This window comes from Cyprinodon variegatus, unplaced genomic scaffold, assembly GCF_000732505.1.
Source record: "Cyprinodon variegatus isolate N-32 unplaced genomic scaffold, C_variegatus-1.0 Scaffold8, whole genome shotgun sequence".
Classification (NCBI taxonomy): domain Eukaryota; kingdom Metazoa; phylum Chordata; class Actinopteri; order Cyprinodontiformes; family Cyprinodontidae; genus Cyprinodon; species Cyprinodon variegatus.
In genome coordinates, this window is record NW_015150461.1 from 49865 (window position 1) to 73179 (window position 23315).

The following is a 23315-nucleotide window of genomic DNA, read 5'->3' on the forward strand; positions in this document are numbered from 1 at the left end:
TCGGCCTTCATACGGAAAGGGCGACATACTTTTTCTGTGACAGTTGGCGAACATTTGGAATGAATAAAATAAAAATATGAAAATCAAAAGATAAAATTAAACCATATAAGCTGATAAATACATTATGGAAATATGAGTTTTACTTTCAAATACACGGGTGAATAAAAAAAGGGAAAAAAATAAAAATTTGCCCCAACTAAATATGGCGGATGGTTGACTTCATTGACTGAGCATCGCTGTAAGTGTGTTCGCTGTGTGGAAGTGAAGCCTCCTTGCCAGTAGTATCTTTAACCTCTGAACCCCCGAGTGTGCCAGTCCTCCGCCATATTGACTGTTGTCTTGACTGGAGGAGATAGAGAACATTTTGAGGTCCGAGAAGAAACGAAAGTGTGCTCTTAAAAGCCATTTAAACTGGTGCAAACTTGACCAAAGGGTTCCGTAAACACCACCGTAATGGCGAGAAAGAAAAGCAAGCAACAAGGGGTCGGCCAGAAGGAACTTGTGCCTGGACAGCAGACCGTACCGAAGAGCTCTGTCTCTCCCGGCGATGCAGCTGGTGGTGGCGGCGGAGGAGATGCTGGGCTGGAAAGGCTGGCCAACAGCAGGGCGAACCAGGTAGCTAAGAGCCAAACCCAACCGTTTACACAGACTAATCGGCTCCTATTTCCTTCTCGCCATGCTAACCCAAACATAACCGTTGTTTGTTTTATTTAACGTAATTACCAAAATACAATTTAGATAAATGAAATTCATTCGCTCAGACTTGATAGTTGTCGGGAGATGTGTAGCTTGATCTGGTTGGATGTGCAGCTCGATAAATAAGCTGGATTTAGGGAGGCGAATCTGTAGGCTTTGCAGCCCATCTCTTTTAGCCGGGACAGGTGACACCGTGCCCCCGGACAGGTCGTCCCATTTCCAGCCTTTACAACTCTTCATCCGCCCAGCTAGCGTTAGCCTCTAGGCTAGTCGGTGTGCTGCAAACGTGCTTCATCCCTGCGAACAGGAGCGCTCTGCAAGCACAGGCTAACAGCTTAGCAGCTACGGGAGACAACGGGTTAAAATTATTAGGATAAATCTCTTAGGTTTTGTCTTTTCCAGTCGTGCTTTTCTAATAATGATTTAATTAAACAATTTGTATTGTTTCTTGAAAGTAGTATTAACTAATATTAAAAGTTTTAATCCATAAATATCATTTTCATCATGAGAGGGGGCAATTTGCATCATGTATTTAAAACGATTTATAAACTATGATCTATTATAGTTTTTCTTTTTAATAACATAATGTAAATTATGTTTATTCTCTGGTTGTCAGCTGAGTGGGAGTCAGTTTCTTACATAATTTAATACAAGTTTAAAAACTAGAATATCTGATTAAATTACACCAATTTCCTTTTTTTTTTTTTTACACTGATTAGAAAATAAAAAATATACATCTTTATAGCATGAAGGTTTTTCTATATTTTCTTTTAAATAAACCTTAATTTAACACAACTTGAATTAAAGGATGTGCACAACAAAACAAATGTCTCTAAATTGAACTTAGAGCTATAGATGCTTCATATTGTTGTGACTCGGTGTTTAACACAGCTTTAACAAGTCGATCCTTGGGAATTGACTGTAGATGACAAACCTGTAATATTATTTAATATTTTATGGGATATTTTAACGTTTCAAGTGTAAATTTTTAATAAGCTTTTTGTTTCTCCAGCTGCTGAATTTCGTAGGCGGTTGAAAGACTATAGAGTTATTAGATCACTGCTCCTTATTTTATTATGATTATTATTCAGGCCATTAGAGCCAATAATTAGACATGAATTTTAAAAGCGTCTGATCAAGATGTTGAAAAACCTACCTTCTTGTTTTTCTTTTAGTGAATCAGTTAACGTAATGAGGGAGATACAATGCTCTGGATCCTAAGTGCCTGTTTTGCACCTAGAAGTTGGGGGTTATTGTATGTGAAATTATCTGTATCTATATCTGAAGAAGAACTGTCCTATAATTTACAGTAGGTGCTTCAGTTCAGATTATATTAGTGTAAAACGGGGATGCTAAAGTCCAGTCCTCAAGAGTTACCGTCCTGTAACTTTGAGGCTACCTTCACACTGCAGCCTGGGGTGACCAAAATCTGATTTTTTTTGGCCCATATGTGACCTGGATCCGTTTTTTTTCATGGCAGTCTGAACAACACAGATCCATTTTTTTCTAATGCGACCCAGGCAGCTTGGCTATGTGGTCCTGAATCCGGTACGAATCTGATCTTTTCAAATGCGACCTGTGTCTGAACGGCCAGGTCGCATTCATCCGACCTGAATGCCATTAATATCAGACAAAGATCACTATTCTGGGTCTTGTTATGAAGAAGCGGCAAAAAACAACAGCCACGGTGGACGATGATGCGGAGAGTAGTATTTATGTTTAACTGTCCTGAAAAGATTGTGTTTTTATGGTTGGGAAAGATCGCTAGATGCGTTCCAGCACTACCATCCATGTTTACTTCTGTAAACACGGAGCACACTGGCCTGTGATGTCATTGCGTCCTCTGTTGCACATGCGGGACGCTTGCGTTGTATAAAAGCAGTTCACACAGGAGATCACATACAAGTCACATATATTTGGAAATGTGAACGGCAACACAAAAAAATCGGATAAAAAACAAAACAAAACTGAGTTGAACATCAAGGCCTGCAGTGTGAACGTAGCCAAAGATGCATCTCTTCTCTAACACACCTGAATCGAAAGGCTCATTCCCCTCATTTAGCACAGCAGATGCATATGGTAATGAGCCACTCATTTGATGCAGGTGTGTTTAAAAATGGTGTGCATCAAAATGTTGCAGGATAGTAGCTCTTGAGGACTGGACTTGAGCATCCCCGGTGTAAAATAACTAATCTCATATACTAAGAAAGACAAAAATGCCCTCAAAAAATGTTTATTGACAAAGTTAAGCTAAACATCTGTTCCTATGTTACTGAGTGTTAAAGTAAAGACATCCTGAAAGCTCCCTGGAGTCAGAATTATGACCTCGGAAAGCTGTGTTTACTAGAGCAACTCCTAGCGTAATGTTTATTGTATCTGCACCTTTAAATGATAATATTAAATGTTTATCAGCAGGTCTGACTGTTTTTATTGTATTTACACAAAGAACCAGTAAGATATGTTTTAGTGAACATTTTCTTTTAGATTTTTTTTTAATGCAGAAGATGAAAAAGAAATGGACAGATATTCATAGTAGCAACAAAATCGGCTGCTATGAAACCCAGGTCTTCTGAAATGCTGGTTCAGCTTATTAAATAGGTAAAATGTGTATATATATTTTCATTAGAATTACCATTTTAATACTTCATAAAAGCGCTTTGTTTAATTTGTCAAAAAGTGCATAAAACACTCGTATCGTCATCATTAAGGTATTCATTTGCTGGCAAATATTCGTTCTACTGTTTGCACACACAAAAAGACAATGCTTCTTACAAGCAGCTCTCTCTGTTTATATAATGTAGTGTAGCTGCTGTCCAGTTGAGATGATAGAGGCCTACACACAGCAGAGCCCCTGAAGGTGAACTTGTGATATTAGGCAGTATGATTTCAAATAATATTTACCAGTGTGTAACTCTATAGGGTTAATGTTTAACAAATGAACCACGTTAAAGAATGTGCTCTATGGTGTGAGGAATTAAAAGGACGTTTTTTTGTTCCTTTAGTATTCCTTTTTATGTTTAATAGCTAAATTGGTTTTTCATACATTTAAGACATGTAATGATTGTTCAAATTAAAATTTGACATATTAAAGAATGGCAGGAAATGGAAAATAGTGGTATTATGGGCCTAAGGAGTAGAAATGTAGACCTAGGTTCCAAACTGGGATTTAGTTTGGGTTCAAGTTTATTATGGAGCCAAGTTTTAATTCCACGGTTCATTAAATCAGCTGTAATCACATTATTTCTCTGTGTCTTCACAGCCTATGCACACCTGCTGCCTGTTGTGCCATCGAGAATTCAAGGACTGGGGGGCGGGCTCTGTCAACGGACTTCCTGCTGGCCACGGGACGAAGTTGGCCGACGCCGTGCCTGCGCTCTCCCAGGCCTTACTGCGGGAGGCACCGGGGCGCAAGCTGGCCGACGCTGTTCCCTCGCTTTCCCAGTCGCTGCTCGGAGAGGTGCCTCTGTGGATCTGTCAGAGCTGCTGCAAGAGCGTGGAGGAGGAGGAGAGAAGGAGCACGCAGGAGCAGCCCTCATCGGTACATTTAAAACCCCCAGTTTGAGTCACAGGAGGTTTTACTCACCTCCTGTTCTTTAATATTTTGAAAAACAGATTTGGTTATTCATATTACAAAGTCACTCTTTTATGTTATTAGATGCAGGGTAAAATTTGTTTCTGTGGTATGGCAAAACCTTTTCCTATTTAGTCAACCTGCGGATGCACTACTTAATCAGTCACATTAATCATTAGCAGTTATTTTTTTCCCCTTATGTGCTCTGATTCTCGATCAATAGGTTAATAATTTCTCTACAGTCAGATTTTCTCTTGTTCTTTTTCTTTGAATTAAAACAAAAACTGACACTTTTTTGGTCCTCAAGTGTTTAAGCTGACAGTATATGATTTAAAATCTGTTTTTAATTAAAAATTAAAAGATCTCCATTATTTACTTTTATAAATGAATTAATATGGTCAGATACTTTCTTAGCTTTCTGCTGGATGCAAAACTCTCCCCTCTGTTGTTGAATCACTCTTTACTCTTTAGTTTGTGATGGTTTCAAAAATGTATCAAATTATATGTTCAGAACTCAACATGATCTGTGGCACCCAATTTAATTTCTAAAAGTGTAAACATTAGAAAAACAAGAAAGTATTTTGCTGTTTTGTTTAACCCATTAAACCGTTGACGGAATTCCTAAACAGTTTCATATTAACATCCTTCTCTCCTGTTTGGTTCTTATACTGCCACAATTCAGACCAGTGAATGGAGGAAAAAAAAAGGGCCAGATGTAGCTAATTAGGGTTTTGTCTTGTTTCTTTCTTTCAAACCAGGTACCATTGTCACACTCTTCCTCCTGTAAGTCCCAGAGCTGTGGGAACGGTTACCCGGAGCAAAGTACTGTAGACTGGGACCCGAGTTCCTTCCTGTCGGCCCATAAACTGTCAGGTCTCTGGAACTCGGCCCACTCCAACGGAGGCGAGCACTGCAACCACACCACTTCTTCGCACTCACAACAAGGTCTGTCATCGCAAGGTAAGGCCCAAAGCAGTCGACGAAAGCTGAAGCTTTCTCCAGGCTATAGCGTCGTATGAAAGACTTTTTCCTCTGTGATGTTGTTTGTGGGAAATTATGGAGTTAATGTTGGCTGGAAACTTCCGGTCTGCTGCCTCCTAGAGAAGGAAAATTAAGGTTTAGACCAAGAAGTTAAACCTAATGCCTAATTGCTACCCGCAGAGTGACTCTAAATTAGGCTGTTGTTTTTTGACTGATCATCTGATGAATGAAAAGAGGCCAACTTATTGAACAGCAGATTAAATACAGAAAAATATCTTTGTTTTTTCATTGTTTACTGAATGCAACAGTTCTTAGTCCCTCCCAAGCCCATTAAGGCAACAAAATGGAGTATTCTTGGAAGAAAAATCCACAGTGTTTATATGATTTCACTTAAATATCAAAACATTCTCGTAATTCGCCCTTTTTGTGTTGAATATAAATCAACTAACTATACCAGGGAGAGAGGAACACCCTTTTTCTGTCATTCTCTCTATTATAATACGTTTTCAACCTTTATTTAAAGCAACTTTCTTCCAGATCATTGTAGCGTGAGAACTAAAAGCTTCTTCTTCATGTTCGTTTCTGGGTTTGCAGAGTAGATTTGATCCAGCAGACCTGAGATGTCTGGCAGGTTGATCCTCTGACAGCAAATCTGTGATGCATTTTGAAGCTAAGCCATTCAGTAATTTATAGACTAGACAAAGTATTTTAAAGTTCATTCCCTAAGATAAGGGGAGTCAGAGTAAATATTTTAATATGTAGGGATGTGCTTCACTTTTCTTACTTTTGGTGAGGACGTAGGCAGCAGCATGCTGGATCAGCTGTGGCTAAGCACCTTTTTTAGGAAAACATCTGAATTAGTTTTCAAGGGCCTGATGATACATTAGACCTGGATGATGTGCGTACGATATCCAATCTCTTTTTTTTCTGTTTTTAATCACTGATTCTGTTTTTAATTACAATTTTTTTTTTTTTGTCATTTAAAGTTTCTTTAAAAAAGATGCTTTTAAAAACAACAAAATCCCCTTTTATTTTAGCCATCCCCTTTGAAAGGTGACCTTAATTTAAAAGGCAATGAAATTCAAGCTGAAAAAAATTATGTAAAAAAAAAAAAAAAAATCAACAATGAAAATATAACATTTAACGCACAGAGAGCTAGGAGACATCTAAGAACATCAAGTGATGAAATGATGTCCCTTTGAGTTGTTGAACCCAATGGAGTTGATTCTCCAAAATTATTTTCATTAACAGTCAATTGATGAATGGCGTATGGGGTGAGATTACTGTCAAAAAACATATGCGTAGATGTCTGCAAAAAAAAAGTTATTTATATTTAGGTTGTCAATCCATACACATGTTTGACATCAGTTCTTTCTCATCTGAGAAAAATACAAGTTTAGTTTTTTTCATCTGCTGTGTTTAAATGGGAAGAGGAAGAAGACTAAAACGGAACCATCAGTCGAACGTTATATCTTTGCCTTAAAGGTATATTGGAGGATGTTTTTTTTTCCTTTTTTCGGTTGGATCATCCATATAACTGGTCCTCCTAATTGTCAATCATTCTGGTGATATGTCTACGTAAGGCCGTCCTACGTGCTCGTCCCCATTTTCACTTAGCGGTGGTGAGTCTGACATGGTGGAAAACTTTCAAATCTTCTTTTGGAAAGTAAGCTTGTATCAGCGACGCAATTAGCAATTTTTAAACAGAGTGTTCACGAGGAGAAATAGGCTTGTGCACGCTCTCGCACATGTTCAATAGGCGTTCCCTCTCAGTAGAGGGTACAGGGTTGGGCATTTGCATTTTTTGTTAAAAAGTGGAGAGGGTGGGTTTTTCAAAAATTTGGGAAAATCCTCCATTTTACTTTTATTGTTGTGTTGAACGCGTGCAAAGTGTGACACGTTTTTGTCTTCTTCCTCTCATTTAATGCCAGTTTGCAAAGAACTTTCAGGTGCATCTCCACCAACAGCCGGCAAGGAATACACCAGCTTAACCAGAGGTTTTAGATACGTACTTATACATTTGTGATTTCTGCTTGTAGTTCTGCAAAGTTGTAACTTTATACCTAAACTTTTTGTCCCAGATGAAACATCAGCTCGTAAACTTTGTTTTGGATGATTAATGTAGACTTGAGAAATTGAAGCATCAGGTTTGTGGGTATTGATTAATGATTCATCAGAGTAAAACCTATAGGTGGTTTCATAGTGAATGGTAAATATCCTTAAAGCTTTTAGAAACATCAGACAGGTTGTACTCCAAAAAGCTCTGAGAATCCTCCACCTCAGTGCTTTAAACTTTAAACCTGCATTGGAACACACAAGCTCATGTGCATTAAAAACACGTTTATATAGTTTCAAAATTTGTGAACGCTTATTTATTGTGAAAAAATATTGGAACATTGAAGGTGAATGGTGCCGTTTCATCACCTGTCAGCTTTGGTTACAGAAAGAAAATCCCAAATTGGATCAGTGGCCAAAACACTGCGACAGTGGCTCTACTAAAAGTATGACATTTTATAATGGAATAAATATACATTTCTTATAACCTACCAAATGATTTTATAGTCTGTTTCTAATCAGACTGAAATCATTCAGGTGTACCATGAGTTTTCTTATCTATTTGAAAACATGACAACCTGGAGAAGTGAAAGTAAAACGTGTTTCTTTGCATCAGGCGTGTACATAGGGTGAAGCCTCACTTAAAGCAATTACAACTTTCTTTTTGTTTTGTTTCCAAGCTTTATTGCGAAACACCAGCCTACTTGTAGCTCTGCTCTGGAAATGATGATTCAGAATGAAAAGCCAATTAAAGGAAATGCATTGTTTTAAAAGGTGCAGAGCATTTATTACAGAAATACGAAGAACAAATCATGACGGCCTTTAAAGACATTGGTGTGGTCAGTGTGTTAAAAGTCTTACATTTTTATAACTCATTAGATTTGCTTGTATGGATTAAATTATAGATTCAAAAATAGTTCTAATAGCAGCAATAATAATTGTTTACTGTTGGGTAGTTTAACCTCCATCCTCTTTTTGATGCAGATTATTAGATGACAGCGATGGCTCAGAAGCTTATTCCTGCGTTTGCATCTATTAGTGTGAACTATGGCGAGCGCACGAGTGAAACGTGTTTCTCTCTGCAGGGCTAACTGCTTGTCACGAGAAACGGGGACTTCACGAAGCACCTGGAAAATCTGCAAAAGCATCAAGTCCCAAAGTGTGTCCATACAGTCACCCGTCATCCCAGAACTCCAGTGGGTCCTCTGCTGGGAACGCCCAGTCTACCTCAGCAGACCTCTGTAAGACCACTCCCAAGCACTTCAAGACCATGTGCCGTCGGCCAACGCCACCAGGTATTTGGTTAATTGTTCCATTAACTGTTTTAGGAAAAACATCACATTAAGCTCAGCCGATCCTTTTGTTTTACGCGATTCCAACTTCCTGATTAAAGTTTTATGTGTCTGGTTGTGACAGAGCAGTCATAGTTACACAGCACCGGATGCACTAAGATTTTAAAACAAAACTCCATCCATCCATTTTCTAACACGCTTATCCCAGAACCTTCTTGCTGCAAGAGGGCAGTGCCACCCACTGTACCACTGAGCAGACCTCACTATTATTTAATAAAACTATCAATAAAACAGAACTATTAACAATTATTGCTAAAAATATTTCCCTTAGAGTAGATTGATCCTTACCCAAGCTGGCATTTCCAAAATATTTTTTTAATGCAGCGTGTTCCATGATAGAGAAGGGAACTTACAAAAAGGATAAAAGTGACCAACATCGCAGTAAAGGCATTAAGATTGGCGCTGAAACAATAAATTGGAGGAATCAATTATTGAGATTGAGATCTTCAACTAATTTAGTAATCAACTTATTGCTAACTGGAATATAGGGACTCTAAAATATGCCATTAGCATAAAGAGCAAACAATTCAGAGAAATAGTTATACCAAAATTGTAAAAACAGCTCGGGTTTTAATGTCACCCGATTTAAATTCTCTATAAAATACTCTTTAAACCTTTTATTATCCGATTATCAATCAAAAAATAATCAACTAGTTAGCAAAATTGTTAGTTTTAGAGTATTTATAGACAGTGAAATATTGAGCTGTCTGATTCCTGGTTGTGACATCCTTAGGGGAAATTCACCATACTATAAATTTCAAGAGTTTTGGTATTAGCAGGACCTTGTTAGGGCCCTGTCACACCTTGCAGATTTAGCCAGCATATGCCAGACGTCCCAGAATCTTCTAAAACGCGGCATACGCTGAAAGTTCTGTGTACGTTTTTTCAATTTTGGGCGTATGCATAGAGTATTCAAAACAAGTCCAGAGCCTAGGTCCAACAATAACTTAACTTATGCATAACACACGGTAGAGTAACGCCCAGGAAATGACACCCAAGCAACATTTTGTGGGCATTATGAAGCATCAGATAAAGCTGCTGGGCAGCGATGCGCCCAGTTTGCATAAAAAGATTTCTTTGATTGCAGCATCAACCTAGCGTCTGTTTACCACCCGCCCCCAAAAAAGGAATATATAATAAGAAGAAGAAAGAAAGAGGGTTTGCAGTCACAGCAGATTGAGCGTCATGTCTGCTAGGAAGTTTGTTGGTCGTGGCCGTGAACACAGGGACAATCCATCACACTCACCTTCTCGCTCACTGGGGATGCAGTATAGAGGAGAACTGAAAGTTTCCTCCTGTGAACCCCTTTTATACCACAACACTGCCAATACGCCATTATACAGTAGCTGTAAGTTAGAAAAACACATTCAGCGCTCGTCTGGAACATGTCAGATATGTTCGAGATAAGTTCTTGATAAGTTACACATCAGTTGTGCACAAGTTACTCAAAGGTTTTGGATAAGCGAGACACCACAATTAACGTATGTCAACAATCAGAAAACTTAACTATAACTTATGCCACATGTATGCAATAGGCTGGCATAATGTACTCGCCGTGTTTCAATGTGTGTCAGCTTTCTTTAGCGTGCTCATAACTTACACAAAACGTACCCATAACTTATCCAATGTATGCCAGCATTTTTGCTTGATTTTCCGTACGTCAGGCATACACTGTATAAATCATCAAGGTGTGACAGGGGCTTTAGGTCTTATTACGGTGTGTTTATTGGTGGAAAAAGATCAGAAACTACAGATAAGAACTTGTTGTAGAAATTTAAAACTGGTCCAATGATTTCATCAGCTCCAATCTTGGTGGAAGATTCTTTCAAATTTTACAAAGAATCCTTTTAATTGGGTTCAAAATATCGTGTAATATTTGTTTAAACTTAGTAAAGCATCCATAACTATTTTATTATTCAAAAGAATTGAATTACTTCAGCTAACCCTTATTTTAAAAATTTTAAATTAACAGGAAATTATAGTCAGTTTGTGCCGGGTACTGATTCAAACTTCAATAATCAATTAGATTCTTAAGTTTCAGTTTCCTTTCTTTTCAAAATATCAGCTTTCATTTGAAACAAAAGCTGTGCTGCTGCCATCAACACCTTTGTTTATAGATGTTGGAGATCGGCCTGTTTTTCCAGTGTAGTCCTGTTTCTCTGACTGACTGGCTGGATGTGCTCTCTTCATCCTCTGACATGGGAGTTGGAGTTCTTCCTGTTAAAAGGGAGTTTTTCCTCTCCACTGTCGCTACAAGCATGCTTAGTGTGAGGGATTGCATTCCAGTCAATGAGCTGCTGCAATCAACTGGTTTTCCTTAGATAGAAAACTTCATCAGTTTGACTGTATGATCTGTAAAGTGCCTTGATATTACATGTGTTGTGAATTGGCAAAACATAAATAAACTGAACTAAAATTAGATTCAATCGATCTGATTCAGTCAAATTAGATTGCTGGTAAAAAAAAAAACATGTTTGCTGTTACCTGGATTACTGTGTAGGTTTGCAATATATTTATAAAAGTGTTATAGCAGCGTTCAACAAATTTATGTTAGCTAAAGCCAGAGGGCCCAGTGGCGCCTGTGTACAGCAGCCTTGCTTCTGTCAGTGAGCCCCAGGGCATCTGTGGCTACAATGTAGCGTGCCACCATGAGTGTGTGGATGAATAGGTGAATGTAGTGTAAATATATAAGTACAGGCAATTTACCATGGTGGGTTTCTGGTTAACTAGTAATAATGATTGTGATCCAATGTATAATCTAGACAAGGGGTGGGCGATATGATGATTTAAGACCGCGTTGCGATCTACACCTCTGACGATCTGTCATTATTAAGAGACCGTTTTATCAGGATCCACAGAACTGCAGTTCTGTGTATTTCTACCCAAAAAAAACCTTCACCGCAAGAATATAGTCCGAGGGTTTGACGTTCGTCCGTTAGTTTAAAATCTTAACTTATCTTAACTGATTTTTAAAGTAATAAAACTGAATAGAATTTTTATTTATTTTGACTGAAGTTACTTGAAAAATGTAACTAATTTGTGATTGTTTTACTCCGGAGTTATTGCATTTTGATACTCTTTGGTTTGTTTACAATATAGAAATAAAAAAAAAGGTTTGTTAGCACTGCTTTGATTCTCTAATTTTAATAAACTTGTTCATTTATTTAATTTTTCTCTTCTTTGCATGTAATTGAAGTTATGTTGGTCGTATCTAAAAAAATCGTGATAAAATCGGGATCACAATAAAATAATGAAAAAATCGTGATATTTTATTTTTGCCATATCGCCCGGCCCTAATCTAGACTTTTATGAGATCATATTGTAAGTATATGAAATCCAGGAAATATCCAGTACCACAGCGTTAAATAAAAATCTTTCCCAATAAGGTGAATGTTTTAAGAAGGCCGCTCTGAACGTCACTGTTTGTAACTGGAGCTCATTCCTCATCCTGTTTTTTTTGTCTTCCAGGGGAGGCCTTCCATCCCAATGACCACCATCAACATGCAGACTTGTCGGTACCGCCCAACAGTCCCACCGGTCTTTCCTCCCAGCATTCCTCCCTCCTGCCCCCAAAGCCAAGTTCCGGACAGCACGGCCACGTCACCTCGTCGTGCGGCTCTGGCGCTGCAGCCCACAGTTCTTTCACCCCGCTGGTACCAAACCTCCACAGCCCCACAGCCAAACTCAGCTCCCCGAGTCCAGACAGCCCAACGTCGGTTCATAAGCCCAGTTCATGCAAAAACTCCCACATTCCCGCAGTGAACACACAACACAGCAAACTGGGAACGTCTCTAATGGGCTGTAACCACTCTTGTAACGGACACAACCCAGGAACTGCGGCCCCTTCCAATGTGGGCCATCTACCCGGTGGAGCCTGCAGGTCAGAACCAGCCTTATTGGAAATGAGAACATTTCTGTTTTTTATTTAAAATGCATTTCTGATGGTTTGTCTTTTTTTTTTTTTTGCAGGGATCAGGCATGTAAGGGGCACAAAGTGACGAATGGGGTGCTGTGTCACCTTTCGTCTGAGCTGGAAGAAGGCGAGGATGAAGACAGCAGCTCTGAGAGGAGCTCCTGCGCCTCCTCATCAACCAATCAAAAGGACGGGAAGTACTGTGACTGCTGCTACTGCGAGTTCTTTGGACACAACGCGGTACTTCCTTCTTTACACATAGAAGCCCTCCACACTCAGCCAGAGTTATGCTGAATATTAACTCATCCTTTATCTTCTAGCCTCCAGCTGCACCAACCAGCCGAAACTACGCTGAGATCCGGGAGAAGCTTCGCTCACGTTTGACCAGGCGTAAAGAGGAGCTGCCTCAGCGTCAGGACGCAGAACTGACGGCAGTGGGCGCCATCGACAACAGGGACGTGGACGAGCTGCTGGACTTTATAAACAGTTCAGAGCCCAAACCTGTCAACAGTGCCAAGGCTGCTAAAAGGGCTCGACACAAACAAAAGAAGAAGGTATGCTGAGCTTTGTAAAAATGTTCTCCTGAAGCGATGGGTAGGGCTGCATCTAACAATTATTTTGCAAATCAATTAACCCCATAAGCCCTGAGGGTCTTAGGAGCAAATTCCGGCTGAAATTACATTTGTGAATTAAAGCAAGTACAGCTCCCAAACTATAAACTGGAAATACAATCGTTTGTATTTGTATGACAGAAACGCACTGATGAATATCTTTTATGTGGAACCACTATTTTAAATGCCACCATGTCTGATTTATAGGCGATTAAATAAAGAAAAAATGAAAAATTTAGCCTCGCCAACTCTGGATGAACCCCAGACATTATAGATTCACATGTTGACTATAACTCAAGCTAATTTGGACTAAATAAATAGAAGCATGTTTGTTCCACAAAGGTTTTAGTGGGCAGTGTGCTACGCAGAAATGTGATTTTCGCACAGTGCCAAAAATGGCCAAATTATGCAAAAAAAAATGCATTTTTTCCAATCAAAACGAAAACTGGCCCAACTAATATGCTGATTTATATTATTGGAGAACTTCTGCATATGGCAAAGCTTTTGCTCCTAAGATTTAGCCGTTGTTTCATTGAAATTTACCCTTGAACACACAATAATAACCAAACTGAGTAGAAAATTAGAATAACTGCAAGCTTATAAAATGCATGCCGGTTACATCACCTTAAATGGTCGCACAATTACCTCCGACTCCTCCTTGGAAAGGTCTGAGCCTCTAGTTTCTAATGATGCCTGCCATTAGGGGGTGGGGCTAAAAATGAAGAACTGATGTTGCATTACCCCTGCAGAGTCACACATTTCAGGTAGAATTTTTAATCTTATTTTATTTGTTTACACAGCTCTAAAACTTTACTTTCTGTAAATAGATAAACATCTGCTGGTGTCAGTAGATGTTTATCTAAGTCTAAGTCTTTTGATTTTTTTTTTAAATTGATTTATTGATATTTGGATATCCACAGGTTCCTAAAAAAAACAATTTTTTACAAAAATAAAACCAGGTGAAACTAAAACTTTTCCCCCCTGAGGAGTTCTGATAAAGCATATTGACAAACAAAAACTATGTATTTTTTTTTACAATTTTGTTATAATTATTCCTCTAAGGGGGTCGGTCTGACGGCTAAAAGCATATTTTAGAGTCTATCCTCCAGTTAATGATTATTCAATTACTAAATTAGTTGACTGTTATTTCAATAATCAATTAATCCAATCCCTATTGGTGTGGCTTTGCTCCTCTGCTCTGAATTGTTGACTTTGTACTGATTATTTTTTTCTCCTTGGTCTGTCACCTTTTTGCTGCAGGAAAAAGCTCAGCAGGTGAACCTGGGTGCTGCCGGCAGTGAACCCCAGTCCAGTCCGCCTGAGGAGCCCGCAGACGAGCCGATTCCTGATGAGCCTGAAGCCAGTCGGCTGCTCGACTGGCCTCAGCTGGAGCTGGAGCGAGTCAACAGCTTTCTCACAAGTCGTCTAGAAGAGATCAAGAACACCATCAAAGACTCAATCCGAGCCTCCTTCAGCATGTACGACCTCAACCTGGACGTCAACGACTTTCCTAAGAAGGCCGCCACATTGGAGGGAAACCACTTACTTTCCCATCTCAACGGCTCCTCCGACTTACAGCAGATAGATCTGGACCTTTCTCCTCTTTCGCTGGGAAGCTTTAAGAGCCACCTGGACCTCGTTAATGGATGGGATGACCCAAATAGCCCCTCGTCTGCCAACGCTGCCGCCAACGCTCCGGCTGGGGTCAGCGCTGCTACAAAGGACACTCAGAGGTTGAACACTACAAGCGGTCCATCAAAACTGGCGAGGAGCCGCTCCCCTGAAAAATGCACTTCCGCTGGGTGTGACAGTTTGCCGCAGGTGCCACCCCACGCAACGGCAAAATCAAAGGAGGACGCCACCGACACGAAGAACACGACTGCTGGGAACGGAGGCGCAAAGTCGAAGAAGAATAAAAAGCAGCTAAAACAGGAGCAGTCCATATTGGAGCAGAGTTCTAACAAACCGACCAAAGCTGCTGCTGGGAGTGAAGCACAGAAAACCAACGAGTCTAAAGAAACGGCGTCTCACAGCTCGAAATCTGGGAGCAAACAGCCTCAGCAGCCAGACAGCCAGCGGAACGGACCTAAGAAAGCCGAAGAAGGCAGATCGGCCAAACATGTATCAAATGGAGCAAACGGGCTCCTGGGTGCTCAAAAGGGGAAAACTGACACGGAGAGCCGAGCCGGTCGGTCTGAGCAGGAAGCGGAGAGCAAAGCTCACAGCACAGTTCCTCTGAATGGGCCTCAGCAGCAGCAATCCAAGGGGAAAAATAAGAAGAGCAAGAATAAGGGAGAAAAATCCAGCAGCACTATTGGTACGGGATCACAAAACTTTGCCTTTACTTCATTAGTTTGAGTTTCCATTCATCGCGTATAATTCTGCATCTTTGTCGATTCTTCAGATGATGTGTTTCTCCCTAAAGATGTGGATCCAACAGAGATGGATGAGATTGATCGGGAGGTGGAATACTTTAAAAGGTAAACACAGTGCTACCACTGACAATTAGCTCTACTGTAAAACGGTAGAGAAGAAATGACGAGAAGAAAATTCTGAATAATTTCACAGTTTACAAAGAAAATAACCTGAATATCCTCTTTTGTCAGTCTTTTGTCACATTGCAAAAATAATTGACTATTTTTGTAATGGAATGCATACATTTAGGTTATTGCAGCTAAGAAATTCAGACACTTGTAGGACAAAAACCTCGAAAATCAACAGAATAAATTGTCAGACATTATAAACTCAATTTAGAGATGTTTAGGCGATGCTAAAGGTCCAAATGCAGCATTGACTAATGGTGAGTCAGCACCTTTGAGATGTCCTGATACGGCGGTGAGCCCGGGTCTTTGGGCTTTCCTTTATAAAAAAATAAACATTCACCCATATCTGCTTCTCATCAATTTACCTCTTTAATCTAAGAGGTCTTTTGCTGTTTTTGTCACAAACGCCACAGATAACTCTGGTTTTATAAATACTACAAATATGTTCCTGTAAGTCTAACTAAAATGTTTTTTTGTTTGTTTTTGTTTTGTTTTTGTTTTTTTTCAATTTAATGACTTTATAGTTTGGGTTTTGTCCTGTAAAGATTCAACATTAAATTAGAAATTTAAGATTTTTTTCTTTGTTTTTTTTGTAACCACATTATTATTTTGATTTTTTTTTTCAATTTATCTATAATGACCATCATTTCATGTCCTACAATACAGCTGTATTTAAAAAAAGTTGAGGTTTAAACCAGAGCAGTAATCATTAGATCAACCTGCTGATACTGATTTTTTTTTTTCCTAGTTGTCATATTTGTAGCCTTTCTACTGATATTTTTACATGGAAGATATAAACAACTTCATCAGGGTTTCTCACCAATGTATTTCATTCTAACAGCCTGTCACACTAAAAAAGTGGTGGGATCCAATTAACATTTTTAATACAATTAAGTATAGGGTCTGTAATTAATTAATCACCTTTTGATGGAAAAGCATCTTAAGTTTTTCTATCTTATTATTTCATTTTAAGCATGTTTAAACATTTAATCCCCATGAAGGTCAAGTTGAGCCTCCTTTTTACCAAACCATTTATTATTCTTAACTGTTTTTGTGAATGACAAGTTTTACTTTACTTTAACTTGAGTAAAACTATCTTTAGAGCTAAGCTTAATAAGTGTTGGCTCCTGTACCTCTGGTCAACACATCAAGTCCAATAATGGCGTCCCCCACCCTATAGCTCTTCTTTTCCTACATAAAACATTTCTCTGTTATATTAGATTAGACCTAATGCTGACATATCATCTCTATTATGTCAGAATTAGTTCCTTCTCCTTACCGGTGCTGCTGTTGTGGTTATTTGCAAGACAAAAACAAATCTTATCACTTAATTAATTCTGCTAATTCTATCTTCTTCAGCTAGTTCTTAGCAGACTGTTAGGATTTATTCAGACATCCTTCTCCTCCTCAGCAGTTTGTCGCCTCATAGCCATCTCTGCCTCGGATCACTTTGCAGTTTTTGACTCAATTTTTACTCCATCCGCATTTTTTTTCAGATGTTTGCTGCATCTGCTTAGAGACACTCACCCTCGTCAATGATTTTTACAGCGGACATGATGTGACTCGGACTCCGGTTGGCTAGAGACAGTGAGAGGAGGGGTGGATACTGAGAGATGAGCAGAGAGAGATTATAGAAAAATAAACCAATGGGCTGTATATAGGACCTCAGCCTCCAGTTAACTTTCATAAAACACAAAGATCAATTATTTTATTTCTAATTTATTTATCCATTTTGATTTATTTCTAATAAACCAAAATTAATGCGATTAAATTTTCTTGCCAAAAAAAGCAGTTACTATTGCAAAGAAAAGAAGCCCAATTATTTAAGGAATGTAAACCCGGAATTCTGTGGTGATTAAAAGCTTCCTATTTTTCCTAATCCTTTGTGGTACGTAAAGGGCAATTGTTAAACGCAAAAAGGATAAAACACCTTTATTTTACTCTGTCAAGACCTCCTATTGTCTGTCTAAAGTATCGCTCTGCCTCTGGTGTATTCACACTAAAGGAAGTTTACGTGTCAGGGAGAAGCGATGTAGGAGCGTGGCACGATTAGAGCTGGAGGGGCAGCCAGTCTTGCAGTGTTTCTACCGTCGAAAGCGATGGATGTTTGAATCGTAACTTTCATCTGCTAGATGCGGAGAATCGACCAATCAGAAGCTGATCCAGGAGCTGTCAGACAGCCGGGATCCCTTTATATAAAAATATATAAAGGGATAAAACTCCAGTGGATTTAAAAAAGCAGGAGAAGATATTTTATTTAATTATCTACAAGATAGAGAAACATTCTCTACTGAACTGTAGCCAAACAGTTTATAAATACCTACATCAACTAATGCTGCCACCTGCTGGTGGTGAATGCTGCTTGGTTGTTGCTTTTTTTGCCGCCTGTTGTAAAAAAAAACCCACCTTTTATTAATTTTCTGTTGCTACTATCGGCAGTAGAAAAACCCAGACATCCTGGCCATTTTCAGATAGCTTTTAGTAGGATCATAATCCTGATAAACTAAGGATGTTTTGAGGTTTCTTGCTTAAAAATATGTTAAAATAATTTTTCCAGCTCATAACTTCAAATAAAGCTATGCCACTTTTTAGATTGCAAGATAAAGAACGTTGAATGTCGAGCCTCTGTGACCTGATGTCCAAGTTTAGGTGTTGGACGCCTTTTTAAACCTTGAAATACGTTTGTTGTGAACGCACCATCACACTGTTGCAGCATAAATGAACCTTAAATTTCTCAGCATGTTAAAAACATCATCTTACATCTCCCCTCTGGCTTAATTTTAAACATCTCACTGATTCTGCTAAAAGTTACACCTCAGTCCTCTTCCGTCAGAAGCAACTTTGGCACAGATGAGCGCTGGTCTTGGTGAGCTGAGAAAAAGATGATGTTTTGGAGTTCCTAGTTACCAATTGAGGCATATAATGCTGAACATCTGCTGACATCTCTATGCATATCTAATTGGTGGTGTTAAATTTGATGTGCTCTACTCATCCTGTTTTTTCCCCTTTGCTTCCCACAGGTTCTGTCTTGATTCTGCAAAGCAAACCCGTCAGAAAGTAGCAGTGAACTGGTCAAACTTCAGCCTCAAAAAAGTTCCTTCCAATGCAGCTCAATAACTCGGATGAGAGACGGAGGGGGAGGAAAAAAAAGGAAAATCCTCACATCAAACTCTTTCAGCAGAGCCCCGTTTGGCCTGAGGCCTTCTCTCATTCCCAGTTTTCTTCTTCTGACAAAGCCAAGGGACCCTGGTTTCTATATCTTCACTAAAAAGACTGAAACGTGAACCCAGTTAGCGTTCTCAAGGCCAACTCTACCCTTTTTTTATTAATATTGCGACATGAATTGAATGAGTCCTACAGAAATGGAGAAAAGTGTTGATTCAACTGCATCCATGTGCTTACGTATGTAGTATGTAAACAAATGAAATAAATGGTTTTTATCACAAATCTGAGAAATGTTAAAGTTGTTAAACTGAATCCCAATCAAGTCAAACTGAATCTTTCGTCCTCATTCATCACAACCTGCACTCCTACAGTTTAACCCAGTATGCTAGCAATTTACAGCTGTCATAATGGATCACCATATATTATGTATGAATATTTAAAGATAAGACATCACCAACTAGTGAGATAGCTACAACAGTTGCAACAATCTTCCTTCCAACTTGACCCTCTTGTTATGAAATTGAAAGAAAAAAAAACAACATAGCATGTTTGTTTTTAAACCAATAGATTTGAGAGAAACACTAATATCAATATTCATGTCTTCTGTTTTTTTTGTTTTGTTTGTTTTTTAGATTTGGTCTATGGGATTTATGGTAAATGTAATTTCTCTCACCTTAACCCCTGCAGATGCCATCCCTATGCATGGTGTGTTCTACACAAAAGAAACTGAATCCTTTGCTCCTGTCTTGTACTGGGAAAATGTGCTTTAGTGTCAGTCCCCCTTCTGTGCTCGTTATGAAGAATTACAGAGATGTCCAATGCATTCTGATGTTGAAGAAAACCCCCTTTGCCATGAAGTGCTTACTCTCTAAACTGCTATTTCAGCTCCTGCTTGGCAGCGCACTGTTCAGTTTTCACTCTGATCTTGTGTGTTGCGGTTAATTTAAATGCTTGTACATACAGTAATGAATTCATATTTTTTGCCCCTTTGCCTTTATTCTCACCTTCCTGAGGGTTTTTTTTGTGTATATGTGTGAGCTTCATTTTTCAACCATACTGCTCTGACCTGTACTGTTAACTTGAAACTCTCCTCCCAAGTGTTTTCTTGAAAACAATAATAGACGAGACCTTTAGGACACAGCCTTAGGTTTTTACACGGTGTCAATGTATTTGCCTGATGGCTTTGATGAAGATGATTTTTTTTTCTTTTTAAATCTGTCCTGAAATTATGTTTTAATGTAACATCTCTGACGCTTTCCAGGTTATACTCCAACTAGAAAATATTATCTTAATGTTTTGAATGTAGATTTATACTATACCAACAACAGCCAAGTGTATGTTGGCTTGTTTCTTTTTTTAATTCACTTTTGATACTGTGAAAAAAAAATCTTTCGTCCGGAAAGATTAAAACAATACAGTTTTGACAAACGCAGGTGTGTTGTTTTATCTTTTTTAAATTATTTTTGGCCCGTAGCGGTTTCCGTACAGCGGTCGTTTCGTCCATCGCTAGTTTCAGAAGATGCGACTCCGAGTGATTTGACCCTCCCGGCGTGCCGTACACGAGTAGCTTCCTGTGTTATGAAAACATGCTGGATTTCTACGATAATTGAATTTATTCCTTGACGTATGGTTTGTAGCCAAACCACAAAGCATACATAGTAACATTACGTAAAAATAAATAAAAATGGAGACCGAAAATCGGGTGCTAAAGGTAAGTAAAATCCCCGCTGCCGACCGTTTGAAGTTAGCCATTGGAAGCTAATATTAGCATGCTAACTAACTTCTTTTAAGTGTACTTTTTGTGCGCATTAAAATAAACACCTTAATGTAATGTAATTGTATTTTACATAAAAAATTACATGTTAAAGTGTGTTTTTTGGTTAAATGTATATATTTAAGCAAAATTAGCATGGGTCTTCGCGAATCGGTAACCCATGCTAACTACACAATGTTGACGTTTCAGAGGATTAAAAATAACCAGTATGCTTTTATATGAATGGTAATAATAAAACGGTTATGACTTCAGCTAAGTCTAAACAAATTACGCGACAACTTTTTAATAAATATAAGAATAAAGTGAACAGAAACTGCATTGCTTGTTGACGTTGTGAACATTGATTTTGGAGAAGCTAATAAAATGATTAACACTGTAGAAACTACCACCGTTTATAAGTCATGAAAACGATAAAGTGTCTCTTTAAAGTTTAAAGGGATGGGGGAAGCTTTGGGTTTAAACTAAACGTGCTTTAGGTGTGGATAAAGCATGCTAAAGGATAAAGTATTAAAGTAAATATTTTAAAATTCATTTTTTTTATTTGATTGTGGGCATAAAAATCATCCACCAAACAAACCATGTATTCAGCCGTGAAACTATCATGATAAATTTCACTCTTTAACTCAGTAATGTATTTATAATCCTCAAATTCCTCATGACAAGTTTCTAAAAATAATTGTTAAATCACAATGTGCTTTAGTGCTTTTTTGGGGGTTACCATTTAGCTCCTATCCATAAATTCTTTGTTACATGAAAGCAGATACACTTTAACAGGGTTTTGATGATTTTGATATTTGTTTTTCCACAGAGATCGTATGAAGATGAAGGAAAGTCAGGCTCAGAAGGATCAGAGGATGATGATTATGTCCCATATGTTCCAGTCAAAATACGGAAACAACAAATGGTGAGATATCTTACTCTAGTAATCCAAGGTAACAGAAATCCGGTTAAGGTTCCTCTCCAAAGTGACTCAATCACATTTTATAAGACTTTTTGGCTACGGTCACACCGCAGCCTGAAGTGACCCAAATCCGATTATTTAGCCCACATGCGACCTGGATCTTTTTTCATGACAGTCTGAACACCACAGATCCGATTAATTTTTTTCAAATGGAACCCAGGCCGCTTGGCTCTGTGGTCCTGAATCTGATGTGAATCTGATCTTTTCAAATGCGACCTGTGTCTGAACAGCCAGGTCGCATTCATCCGACCTAAATGTCATTAATACCTGACACTGGTCACTCTTCTGCTTCTTGCTACGCAGAATTGGCAAGAAAAAAAAAAAAAAACAACGATGGTGGACAATAATGTGGAGAGTAGTATTTTGTTTAACCATCTTGGAAAGATCGAGTTTTTAAGGTTGGGAAAGATCGCTAGATGTGCTCCTGTGCTACCATCTATGTTTACTTCCGTAAACACAGAGCACGCTGGCCTGTGACATCATTGCGTCCTCTACTGCACATGCAGGACACTTAGGTTGTATGAATGCAGTTCACACAGGAGATCACATGCAAGTCACATATATTTGGAAATGTTAACAGCAACGCAAAAAAATCTAATTTCACAAAAAAAGTCGGAATTGAGCATTAAGGCCTGCAGTGTGAACGTAGCCTTTGTCCCACTATTAAATCTAAATGTTCCTTTGTTTTTGTTTTCTTATACCAATTCACTTATGGAAAAACAAACTTGTAATTACCAGTATTTGTTTTTTGAATGTTTATAGCTCCAGAAGATGTTACGTCTGCGTGGGAAGGCTGTGGATGAGGAGCAGAAGGATAGCGGAGAGGAACAACGGGATGAGGAGGAAGGCCTTGGTCCACGCTCCAATATTAGTCTCCTCGACCAACATCAACATCTCAAAGAGAAAGCAGAAGGTGCAGAGTAGATCTTCACTTGTATCTTCGTTTCTACCTTGGCTGTACAGGATTGTAATTAGCTATTACTTGTTTGTGCGCACAGCTCGTAAGGAGTCTGCCAAAGAGAAACAGCTGAAAGAGGAAGAGAAGATCCTGGAAAGTGTGGCTGAGGGCAGAGGTACGAAAACATTTCCAAGATCCTTAGAATTCAAACTTTTTTGTTAAAACTAATCATGCAAAATTGAACTCCCTTCTGTTAGCCCTGATGTCTGTAAAGGAAATGGCCAAAGGTATCATATATGATGACCCAATTAAAACAAGGTGAGCCGCCTGTCTGTTTGGAAGCTTTTCCTCTTTATAAGTTTTCTTTAATTTGCTAGGTTTCGTTCAATCTGATGGATATTATTTTGTAGCTGGAAGGCACCGCGATACATCCTAAATATGCCAGAGACAAGACACGAACGCGCCAGAAAGAAATTCCACATCCTAGTGGATGGAGAAGGCATCCCTCCCCCGATCAAAAGCTTCAGGGAGATGAAGTTTCCTCCAGGTGACACCTCGCACATAAAAAAATCCCCTCAGTGGTTTTATATCTCTCCTATTTATTATTTCTGCTTTGTTTTTTTCTTCCATAAAAAGCAATTCTCAAAGGTTTAAAAAAGAAGGGGATTATCCATCCAACCCCAATTCAGATTCAAGGAATCCCCACAGTGTAAGTGCTCTGCATGGAGGTAGACTAAATGTGATCTCTGTTTGAATTTAATGCATTTGATGGACTGACCGTGTTTGTGTGCAGCC

The 23315-nt window shown here is 38.8% G+C and overlaps 2 protein-coding genes across 3 annotated transcripts in view; both read left to right on the plus strand.

Annotated features, from left to right (window-relative positions):
* The first annotated feature begins 331 nt into the window (after positions 1 to 331).
* Positions 332 to 18863, plus strand: fam193b (family with sequence similarity 193 member B). 2 transcript variants are annotated; one of them, XM_015377255.1, is made up of 10 exons: positions 332 to 615; positions 3956 to 4234; positions 5026 to 5227; positions 8389 to 8598; positions 12124 to 12535; positions 12625 to 12808; positions 12889 to 13122; positions 14440 to 15496; positions 15584 to 15659; positions 18743 to 18863. In XM_015377255.1, the coding sequence occupies exons 1-10, from the start codon at positions 454 to 456 to the stop codon at positions 18837 to 18839; spliced, it is 2913 nt and encodes a 970-aa protein (XP_015232741.1). In that variant the 5' UTR covers positions 332 to 453; the 3' UTR covers positions 18840 to 18863. The 2 variants fall into 2 exon arrangements, with proteins under 2 accessions (XP_015232741.1, XP_015232749.1); XM_015377263.1 differs by having other exon boundaries at positions 5026 to 5212.
* A 1551-nt stretch (positions 18864 to 20414) lies between these two features.
* The window catches only part of ddx41 (DEAD-box helicase 41), a 23972-nt gene continuing 21071 nt past the window's right edge, over positions 20415 to 23315 (plus strand). Inside the window, exons 1-7 of the mRNA XM_015376779.1 lie at positions 20415 to 20598; positions 21470 to 21565; positions 22385 to 22535; positions 22621 to 22695; positions 22778 to 22838; positions 22931 to 23067; positions 23157 to 23227. Coding sequence (XP_015232265.1) covers positions 20572 to 20598; positions 21470 to 21565; positions 22385 to 22535; positions 22621 to 22695; positions 22778 to 22838; positions 22931 to 23067; positions 23157 to 23227 — 618 coding nt within the window. The 5' untranslated portion in view covers positions 20415 to 20571. The remainder of the gene's footprint in view (positions 20599 to 21469; positions 21566 to 22384; positions 22536 to 22620; positions 22696 to 22777; positions 22839 to 22930; positions 23068 to 23156; positions 23228 to 23315) is intronic.

Coding starts and splice junctions, on each gene's coding strand:
- fam193b (XM_015377255.1), top strand. CDS start 454: ATGGCGAGAAAGAAAAGCAAGCAACAAGGGGTCGGCCAGAAGGAACTT. Junction 12,536..12,624: donor CTACCCGGTGGAGCCTGCAG/GTCAGAACCAGC, acceptor TTTTTTTTGCAG/GGATCAGGCATGTAAGGGGC. Junction 15,497..15,583: donor AAAATCCAGCAGCACTATTG/GTACGGGATCAC, acceptor TCGATTCTTCAG/ATGATGTGTTTCTCCCTAAA.